This window comes from Seriola aureovittata, chromosome 18 (assembly GCF_021018895.1).
Source record: "Seriola aureovittata isolate HTS-2021-v1 ecotype China chromosome 18, ASM2101889v1, whole genome shotgun sequence".
NCBI lineage: Eukaryota > Metazoa > Chordata > Actinopteri > Carangiformes > Carangidae > Seriola > Seriola aureovittata.
This window is the reverse complement of record NC_079381.1, coordinates 12,152,955-12,163,826: the sequence shown is the minus strand read 5'-3', so window position 1 is coordinate 12,163,826 and position 10,872 is coordinate 12,152,955. Positions and strand designations below refer to the sequence as shown.

At 38.1% G+C, this 10,872-nt stretch overlaps 1 protein-coding gene across 2 annotated transcripts in view; it reads left to right on the top strand.

Moving 5' to 3' along the window:
• Positions 1-2,081: 2,081 nt before the first annotated feature.
• rai14 (retinoic acid induced 14) overlaps positions 2,082-10,872 on the top strand; it is a 39,122-nt gene continuing 30,331 nt past the window's right edge. Inside the window, exons 1-2 of one of the 2 annotated variants that reach the window (XM_056403661.1) lie at positions 2,082-2,363; positions 3,869-3,950. In XM_056403661.1, the coding sequence (XP_056259636.1) occupies positions 3,915-3,950 (36 nt within the window). In that variant the 5' untranslated portion in view covers positions 2,082-2,363; positions 3,869-3,914. The remainder of the gene's footprint in view (positions 2,364-3,868; positions 3,951-10,872) is intronic. The other variant, XM_056403660.1, reaches the window with a different exon arrangement.

The following is a 10,872-nucleotide window of genomic DNA, read 5'->3' as shown; positions in this document are numbered from 1 at the left end:
TAAATTAGTACTTGGGGTGTTTGAAGGCCCAGAGCTCATTCTTGTGCCAGTGCTTCCCTAACACACACGTGGCCATGTGTAGGCTTTACACATAAATGTAGGCCTAACCTTACTTTCCTCTCCCCAGTTTGTTCATCCTCTCTGTACTTAATTTCTACATTAACAGTGCTGAAGTACCCCTGAGCAAGGCACTTCATTGCCTTGAATCATTTCTTGGCCAGACAAACTAGTTTCCTACTATCATTCAGGTAAATTCAGTGTTTGACACATCCTGACTTGAAGGGTGCAGACAGGATCTAGTAAAATATAGAACTATCACTTTGTTAAGGTCACTAATAACACAGGAGCCATGTAAATTGAATGACATATTTTGTTGTGTGTGTGTACTATGCCTGCATGCAATCAGTATATCAGTACATGTTTAAGCATAACTTGGTGTATATCTAGATTAAGAACACATCAAATATTTTATAGCATATGCAAATAGCCAATGTTTTGATGTTTTTCATGTTTCATTGTGTAAACCACCAGATATTACACATTTATTTTTATTTTATCAATTAAATTATTCATTTCACAGAAAAACAATGTAGTAAATACATTCTCCAGTAGGTGTCGCTGTCTAAACATTTTCTAAGACTCCATGCCACTGCCTACATTCTTTGCTGCTCTATAAACTAGAGCCAAAGCACTTGTTGAGTCAAAATTTCATATAAAAGAGCCACACCTTGCCTAACCTGACTATCCTACGAGCAGTCATCTATGCATCTGTGTGTGCGCTGTCTCCTTTTCTCTGTCAATTTCCTTTCCCTGATTGTTTAGACAGAAATTCCAAAACTACATAATTTGAAAGACACAGCTACCCATACTCATTAAGGAGATATTTTGAGATCTGCCAGGTGTAGAGAGCATAATAAACTGTATATGAATGATATATGCTGAACGGATTGAAAAGTGGTCGATTTATTCAACAGCCATAGGCTGTATATAAAAAAATTAAAATATTTTCTTTGAATGAATGGTTTCAGTTTATGACACACAGATAATGTGGTAGGCTAGGTTACATGATCTCATCTTACCAAATGGCATCAGCATTACAACCTTACAGCTCAGACATGTTCTTACATGCATTAATAAGTTTCACTACTGTCCTGTTGCAACATAGGCCCATAATGTTAACATGACTTGTCTACAGAGATTCTCAGTCTTACAGATGATAAACACTGATACACACTGATTTTACACATAAAGACCACGTATCAATTTATTGGAAAGACAAAACAGCCTGTAGAAACAGCTAATTAATGAAAAAATTTAATAAATTCTGTGGATCTGGAGGAGCTTTTGTCATGTCTGAAATGCATTATGGGAAATGTAGGAACCAGCCTTTTTGGAAGCTTGGCCGATTTTAAGGAATACAAATCAGAATATTTCAACCTATGTATTGTCCACTTCTTTTTAAATATAGCACTTGGAAGTACATCAGCTTTATGGGAGCGCAACACTAAATTTCTGGTCCTCTTTAAGCAAACAAACACTCCCTGGCTACTTTATAAGGTAAATCAACACAATTTAATGTGATCAAACATAGCAGTTTGGCCATATATTCTACCTTGAAAAAGCTCTTAGTGGCTTTCTTGTTGCAAAACTAATGTGCAACACACTTTTAAGACATCTTTCAATCTTTTAATCTTTTTAATCTTAATGTCTGTGTCAAAACGACTACAGAGCGACACAAAATGACTCAAAAAGTTTGTGCCCATTGTCTCATAATTCATCAATGGTTATATTGGAGCTTCTTCCATATGGTAGTTTACTGCATGAAAACCTACAACCATCTAGCCTTTTATATCAGTCTGGAAAACATATACGCGTGAACGTACGGTGAAGTAACAAGTAAAAGAGTGAGAAGGTTTTCTTCTATTCAAATTTTTACTATTCTAGCTGTGAATATGGTTTTGTGGGAAATACCCCTTTAACCAGAACATGAATGGGCCACAATCTATGGCCACAATGGAGAACACAAGAGGGCTCGCTCGCCGCGGTCACGAGAGCACTGGGACAGTGACGTCACTTTCCTAAACCGGGCTACAGCAGTTGAGTTGAGTTGAGTCCCGAGCGAGAGACAGGCTAGAGTCCGTGAACAGCTCAACTTTTAATGTATGCGAGCCGATTCGGGTCAGTGTGTAGCTGCGGGCGCACTGTTTTCTTCTCCTTTATGCATCCTCCTGCTCGACTTAGCTTAACAACGGCTCGCTGTTTTCTCACCGGTTTGGTAGCTAATCTGGTTTTGGCACAAAAAGCGGTTGTGTGTCAGTCTCTTTTATGTGTCCAGCCCTCCTGCGACTCCAACACATAACAGGGTAAGAGTGTCCAGTAATTTTCATATCATGTAAGATGTCGTTGGTCGAAGTAATTGCTAGTCATTTTTACAAAAGCCTCACAACTTAATGTTTGTTACTCCCGGCGATAAATTGAACAAGTAGGTCCTGTGCTGTCCCGCGGCGTAGTTACAAAGCTCAATCTGATATTCAAGTGTTTGGTGTACAACGATGCACGTCTCGCGCCTTTGATACTTCTTGTGCTAAACGAGTTGCAGCTTCTCCCATGTTTATTCATGTATCCAGACACCACTTCCATTGTTTGAGAAGCTGTATGAAATGAAAATATGCACAGGTAACAACTTGGTCAACTGTGGTTTGAATTGTTTACTGGTGGCAGTAAGTAGCCTATGTGGCCCTTACAATACCCAGTTCGTGCTTTCATACAAATCATGACAGCGGATTCAGTGTTAGCTGTGTTACAGAAGACCACACATTTGTATGATATTTATTAATTAACCTCTAATATCTATAGAGATGTTCTCAATTCATACTACAGCTTCTTGATTGTGGTTTTGAATCTGCATACTTTGTCATTGATGGACTGCTGTTATTTTACAGTAAATCTGAATGAATGTGGTAGGCAAATGTGTTAATTTGAATCGCTTGAATGTTGCCAGAGGAGCCCAGACATGGTTGTCCTTGGTGCACCCACTTACTGCACAAAACACCTCTAATAACACATCAGGATCTGTATACAAAAACTCAAGACTTACCCTAACTTGCACTTGGTGTCTGCAAACCTTTATGAATGCAAACATTTAAAAATATGATCTCTTCAGGACCTCACTACTAGTATTCATTGCAAAGAGTCTTTAATTGCTTACAAAGTTCTTTCAGTTGAAATACAAGCTCACACAAAGGACTCTGGACATAAAAATAATGGAGTAAGTAGCCTAATTTTGCTGGAACACCCTCCAAGATATTTTGGGGGCAAGTCGTCAACAAGGTAATTTCAGGCATGAAAAACTGGAAATACGCTTGAGGTGTAAAAATACAGTCACCACACATCCCCAAGGAGTTTGTGGTAATTTAAAACATCCCAATAGGACACAATACAAAACCAGATACCAGTTCCACCACCAGGTTTAAATTAGATTTGCATGTGTTAATGCTAAGTCCATTCCCAAAACTATGTAGTTTTTAAAGAGGAATAGGTGATTGTAACAGTTCCTAATATTTGTTACAGCTTGAGTATAGATGTTGTGATCAAACTCAATATGAAACTATAAATTGAGTACAGCACATTTGAGTTTTTTCAGGAAAATGTTGATTTGCTAAGGCTGTAGACAACTGCCTCCATAAATCCCTGATGTTGCACTGCACATTTACAGTTCATCCTGACTGTACTTGAGTGGGTACAGTGTCACAAAATACTTCACAAGTCAGGTAGTTCAGTCTTTTCAGAAACTCTAAATCACATTAGAAAAGGAAGCTAACATCACTGAGGCTGAGTTTAAACATCTGTGTTTTTTTTTCCTTCACAGCCTTGACTGAGTGATTGAGTGAGTGACTGCATGGACCGGACTGAACATGAAGAGCCTTAAAGCCAAGTTTAGAAAAACTGATGTAAGTATTGTAACATATGTTCATGGCTGTGTCAAGTGTGTGCCCATGTGTGCTTGTGTATGTCTGTATGGCTGAGTCAGTGTCTGTGTATGTATGGCTTGAGCAGTTGCAGATGATTTATGGTTGAGTTGTCAACCTTGGGGTCAGCAGGGCCCAGTGGCTTGTTGACATTTTGCTATTTGTTTAAGAAAAAATAAATAGTTTTGAAAAATAAAATAAATAGATTTCAATGATAACGTCCATGTAATCCATTTAGAGCTCCCTCTGTGCTCTTGTAAACAGAAAAAAAGAATGCCATGTTCAGTTTCACATGACAACTTGTCAGCTCTGATGGGGTGTCATGAGAATTTTAGGACCCTGAAAAAGGGGTCATGAGGTTGAAAAATCATGATTTGTGGTGTTAGCGATATGACACAGACTTTTACACAGACAGGCAACACAGAAACCACACACTTCTCATGTTGAGCCACTTTGTGAGTTTTTTTTCTTTATTAATCCTACAAAGACCACAAGTATATTCAGATACTCTGACTCTTGACTGTTCCAGATGAGGATTTGATCCTGCTGACTATGAATCACTCTTTGGGGAGGAATTTCTCCATATTGGTTCAGTCATTTATTCGGTCACAGTCTAAGATACTCTAGATTCACAGGAAGTGAGGCGTCTCCACAGCATCTGACTCATCTGTTGTCACGGTGACCGTAATGACACAGAGTTAAATGCCAGACAGGAAAAGTCTGGAGGGCTGCTGGATGAATGGGATAAGTTTTAGGGGATAGAGGGAGTGTCGCAAAGTAGAGAAGTTGGGATATGGAGTGAAGAAATGAGACACTAGGTTTATGTAGGCAGTTTCCATGAGATTAAGAGTGTGTGGCGGGGCAGGATGATGAGCTCTGGTTAAATGGCATGCTTTGTTGAGAGAGAAACTGTCCCACACAGGAAGAATTAGGTGGAGTACATCCCTGCTTTTACTCAGTTATAGTCACAACATACTGCAGGGCATAGTTGGAGTATGGATTATGGATTGTGTAGAGAGCAGGACTTCTGTTAGTGTAGAGCAAATCAAAGACTTGAAGAACATTCAAATGCACAGTTAAAACTTTTTGTAAGGAATATTGTAGCATAATATATTTATATCAATAGAAAACCTGAAGAACAGCTATTTTTCCTTTTAACAGCCTGCAATTTTGCATGGCCAAAGTCCTAATATTAGTAAATGATTGCAAATTCAGTCAGCTATGTAGGGGAGTACAATAGTGTCCATTGTTCTTGAAAATATTGAGTCCAGGATTGGGCTGCAAGGTCACAATAGTTCCCCCTTAGTGAGTAAAATGGACGGTGGCGGTCTCACCTTTACTATGTGCTTTCCAGTCAAAACCTGTATTGTTACAGTAAGTTGTAAATAGTTTGATGCTTTCAGAGTGAGATGCTTGTCCTCACTAAAATAGCCAGTTGTAGGCGGTTTGAGAGAAGAAAGAGAAGATCAGTAGATGTGAATGTTGCTTAGAAACACGACTGAGGCCATTTGCAGTCATGCATGCCTTTGCAGACCTCACACCCACATACATTGTCACAGTTTGACCGCTTGGAGATCTCAAAATTATTTGGTTTGCCTTCAATTGTAATATAACCCTGTTTTCATATGTGTACATTGATATGGTACTGTTTGGAAAAGGAAACGATGCTGCATTGTTGTGCTGTATATGTATTTCATGTTTCATGCCAAGCCCTGCCCATCATCCAAGTCAATATTGCACTGTCTGTGTATGTATGTCATGCTTGGTGTATTGATTATGTACTATAATCAGAAAACAGTGTATTTCTGTCTTGCTGGTTTCTGGAAAACTATGTCAGACCAACTACTATATTTTGAGTTTACAGATAAAATTATTTTCTGTGAAGCACTTTTGTGAAATAGAGAATCACTATACCTTCTTTCAAGTACACATTCATTTTGTATGCAGAGGAAACCTGGGTAAAACAGTGTCACTATTACATTGCACACTTAGTGATTATAATTAATGGTCATGATTAAGATATGCAAAAAAAAAAGTTCCACAAGCCAGGATGTTTGTCCTTTGAGCCAATAGTCATTCCATTGCTTTTTATAGAAGCCCTGAACAACCGTAATAGAAAGAAAATATCTCTTAGGTTCTATTTTAGGCTGTGTGTTTCAGTGACAGATTACTCAGGAATGTTCCCCCCAAAACCAGCCCTTCACTTTTTAACAAAATAACAGAAACTTAATGCCCTCGTAAAGAGGTTTTTATGAAGTCAAGACATTTCCAGATAATGTGTAATGGAATATGTGTTTTAGTGTCAGATCTTTACTAAATGCCTCATTTTGAGGGTAGTCGTGCAGTGCAGTGAACTGAATGCATCAAGCAGTGAAACCTCTACTCAAACACGTCTACAACATGAGGCCCATATAAAGTAGACGTGTAAAAAGGGGACTGAGAATAAGATGTGTTTTTTCTGTAATATGATACATGCAGGATATTGGCAAAATGTAGAGCTCACTGATAAGGCCTACTATTAAAACCTTGATGATTTAATTGTACACAAGTTTGAAAGAACACAATATAGTTCAAACAGACATCAACAATACGGTTTTTCTTTATCAAAAAGACGTTCAATGTAATAACAGACATTTTGACACATAGCAGGAAAAGAACCAATGTGTTTTTCCTGCCCCAACACATATAAATGTCTGTTATTAACAAAACCTTTCCCATCACTTCAGCCTTAAATCTCAATTTTTATCGTTCAGTCATTTTACACACCTTGCAAACACATAATTACTCTGATTAATTTCACCTGTTCAATGCCACCTGGCCCACACAGGAGTCATTATATCAAAGCACTGTGCAGACCCACCAAGCTTGATTTTAAATTCTATTGCACATCATGAATTTTCCAAACATGAGAAATATTTCATGCTGAACAGCAGGGATTGCGTAACAATTTATGCACAAGACATCTTCTATTTGATGTAGTGTTGCAGCCATAAATGATATCTTGGGGTTTGAATATTAAACTCAAGGAGAAAAGGAAGAAAGACTCAACCGCAGATACACACATGAGCCCATGCACTTTACTTTGTCCAGATTATAACTCTCATTTCTAAAATTTAGATGTAAGGAGTTTTTCTTATCTTATTTAGTTTTTTTGTACCATCTACACATTGATTTTAGAAGTTAGTTTTATTTCTTCTAGTACCTTGTCTCTGTGTGTGTTCTTTTAATAATTTGTGATGTTTAATACCTAGCTACAAACCTCTAAATTTCCTCTGGGATGATACATCTTAAAGTGTATACTTTAAATGTAGCATCCGTGTAGAAAAAATATTTGATCAATCTTAAGGAATTAGGGCTGGAGTCCATTTGAGATTAATTTATTTCCCTGCCCTACTTTAAGTTACTCCAAACTTGAGGTGCTGTTATTATTGTTTGGCTGCTGTACCCAATAAGAAAGACGTGAAGATCAGGTTGTGTGATGATTATCTGAGACTACACAATCACCCAGAAAAAAAATATTAACTGCACACCACGCACACACACATTTGCCACTGTACTTTCTTGGTTCAGGTTATTCTTTTATGGTAAGGGATGATGTAGGCAGTAGGCTGCAATCAATATGAAATAAAACTACTCTATCCATCAAATGCTGGCACTTAAAGCTGTGCTTGAATCACCTAACACATACAACCCTTAATTAAGACACCATTGAACAACCATGGCTTTTCTAACTGGATGTCATGTACTCAATTAAGTTTGACAAAAAACAGACCCTTATTCCCACATTATATTCATAGAATGCTTTAAATATTTTTTATGACCTAGCAGCATATTTGATTGTTGGGAAATATGTTGGGCCATAGAAATAGCATGCAAACTATCTAAAACTGTACAGCCAAGCAGACTCCGTAGGATGTGTCACCAGGTTAAGTAGATCGGCTTTCTCAAATACTGCCCTGTGAATGCACTGCAAGGCTAAGCAGTGTGAAAACGCCGCCTACACTAAAGGTGCTTGCGCGTTTCCAACCTTAATGTTAAACAGCGTTAATGCTGCACAAAAGATGAACTGAGAACACAACTGAATGTGTGATTTTTCTCACAGATTACAAAGCAGTGATAATAACAGAATTTTTTCTGCAAAAGGATCATCATGGCTGTGTTGTGATCTGACTTTTTCCACAATAAATTTCCACCAGAATTCTGCGCGCTCCAGTGCTTAAAAGGGAGAGACACCAGTGCTGCTTTATCAAACTCTCAAAGCAGGTGTGTAGATATGCAAGGTCAAAGTGAATCAGAGGAATTCTTCTAAATTTGTGTGTTTCCACCACGTATGTGTGTGTTCTTGTGAAATATTTGCAAGTCTGTCTATAGACTCTGTGTCTACGTTTGAGTGCTGTTTCTGCTTCAATATGTCTTTGGAATACATCATTGACATTTTGGGATTCGTTTGTGGATAATTTCAGTTAAGCCTATTTGGCCAAACAGTCAGTATAATGAGGGAGTTTCTGTGTGTGTGAGCAGTGTTTAAGACAAGCAGACGGTGTAATCTGGTTTCTGGGAATGGGTTTGGCAAACAGCCACACAGAGACTTACAGGCATTTTGCTTGAGCCACGTCTGAACAGTCAGCTGTCAAAAATGGGTTTGCTGTGAACCTGCACTGACGAAATTGATAAGAATGGTTCTCTGTGTTGTGTTAAATTAGACCTCATTGATTTCATTTAAATCCAATTCTACCAATTTGACTTTTTTGACACATAAAGAACTGAGGTGGGCACAAAGCCTGTAAAATAAGGTTGTGTGAGAATGTAAATGATACTGTATTGTGTCTGTCAATTGATCAATAACTGGTTGTAATTATACTAATATACTTAATTAATTTAAGGCTGAGTTTGATTGTAGAATATTGATTGGGATTCAAATATGTGGCCAAACAGCACTATCTGTATTAATGTAAATATTTTTGTTAGATTTAGTTATGGCTGGGTATTGCTTGACAATATCATATTTGAGTTTTGGCACTGATACCAAAATTATACTTTTCTTGATACCTTGATACCTACCTACAAACCCTTATTTTCATTTAACAAAAGATGTTAAAGATCTCAAATATGAGATTTTGTGTATAAACAAGCATCTTTACAAGAGCTTTGTCTTAAAATACAAAACTTTGATTGTGATGGCAGTCAGGGCCGTTTTTCTTGAAACAAATGTAATCTTAGAACAGTCATGTAATTATAGAAATCTTAATTAACTCTTGTAGAGTGCGTCGGCCCTTTGAGACTACATTAACAACTGAGTCCCTGCTGTTTGAGCAGAGCTGCTCTAAATGAGTTAATTTGCTTAGACTATTATCTTACTCTCAGCCCTTTACTACCATCCCCCAAGCACATTACTTAGTGCTGTTGTGCACACACATGCACACACATACTTACACATTCCAAGTCTGTCTTTGTTATTATCAGTGTATTCTATTGTTGACAGTGGTTCTAATATTAAACCCTCACTCAACCCTTCATACTGTCACACTACTTAAACCTGCTCCCCCAGCTGCTAGACTAAGCGGGATTACTCTAGGCTTTCACACACACACACACGCACGCACACACGCACGCTTTCACATCCATGTGCATAGACTAGTATCCAGCATATGTGCAGACACACACACACCCACTCCCCTTATCATCCACTCTCTGTGTCTAATTGATATGTGGATTAATCTGTCTCCTCTTACTCTGCACAGCTGTTTCATAGCTTCAGTTCATCCAGGCTACATGACACTGGAGACTAAACTGTGCGTTTACTGTATTTTTGACACCTATAGAACCTGAATTTAGCTTTGTAAATATTGGAGGAATGGAGCTCTACTTATCAGGAGTTATGAAATGTTTCTGCTGGAGCAGCACTACAACGAAAATCACATGCTGATCATCTGAAAACATATTCTAAAAATGCTTTGTGCACAGTTTGTTTGAATTTAAACCATTCCCTGGCTTCTTAGTACATCAATGAATATATAGCCATTAGAGAAAAATGTTATGCCCTACTTTTTTTCATAAAAGTTGAAAAATAGCGCAGCCACAACATAAAAATCATTATGTAGTGACCTAATAATGTAGCAGTCCTTCAGTTATTGGTTTCTTTTTAACTGAAGCACAGCCTGAAGTATCTCCACTTGGCACTGTTTGATTTGGCCCAGACTGACTTGGTTTGGCATGGAATGGTTTATTCTGGCTGGGTGTAGTGAAAGGGTATTAGTACTGGGAGTGACAGTTAAACCTCAGGGACAGCCCGGCATTAATCTGGTAGAGAGAAGGTGGAGGAAGGGTGTATGTCTGTCTATGTGTTGTCCCTTGTCTGCAGGAGATAGTTCAGGAGTCCAAGGGATAACTATGACTCTTTTCACACTTACTACATACAGCAAATTCATATTGTATCTAGCTGCAGCTGAGAGAAAATGCAGTTCAGTGTCAACATTGATGTAAAAAGATATGTGCAGGCAATGCAGAGAAGGAAAAATAAAGATGATTCATGATGCTCATCAGTTTGATTCAATCATGATTGTCAGGAGGATGAGCTAGCCACCAACCAATCATACAGAAGTCAAGCCGTGGCTTAAGCTTCCCTTGATTTGATCACCCAACGGTATGAACAGAAATACTGCTTCATGTGCATTATCGGTGGTATTGGAGCAGTGCTTGTCATACAGCATGTCAGTCTTGACATAAGCCCTATCAGTTAAGCAAATAAAGTAAATTTCACTTAGCTAAATGTTATTTTATGTCTCCTTCATGGAACTGGCTATAGTCTTATGATGAAGAGCATGTTTGTAGCAGTCTCTGTTTGTACCAGTGTACTTGCTTTCAGTAGCTTGTGAAGATGTCCAGTCCACCTATGCTGCTAAAT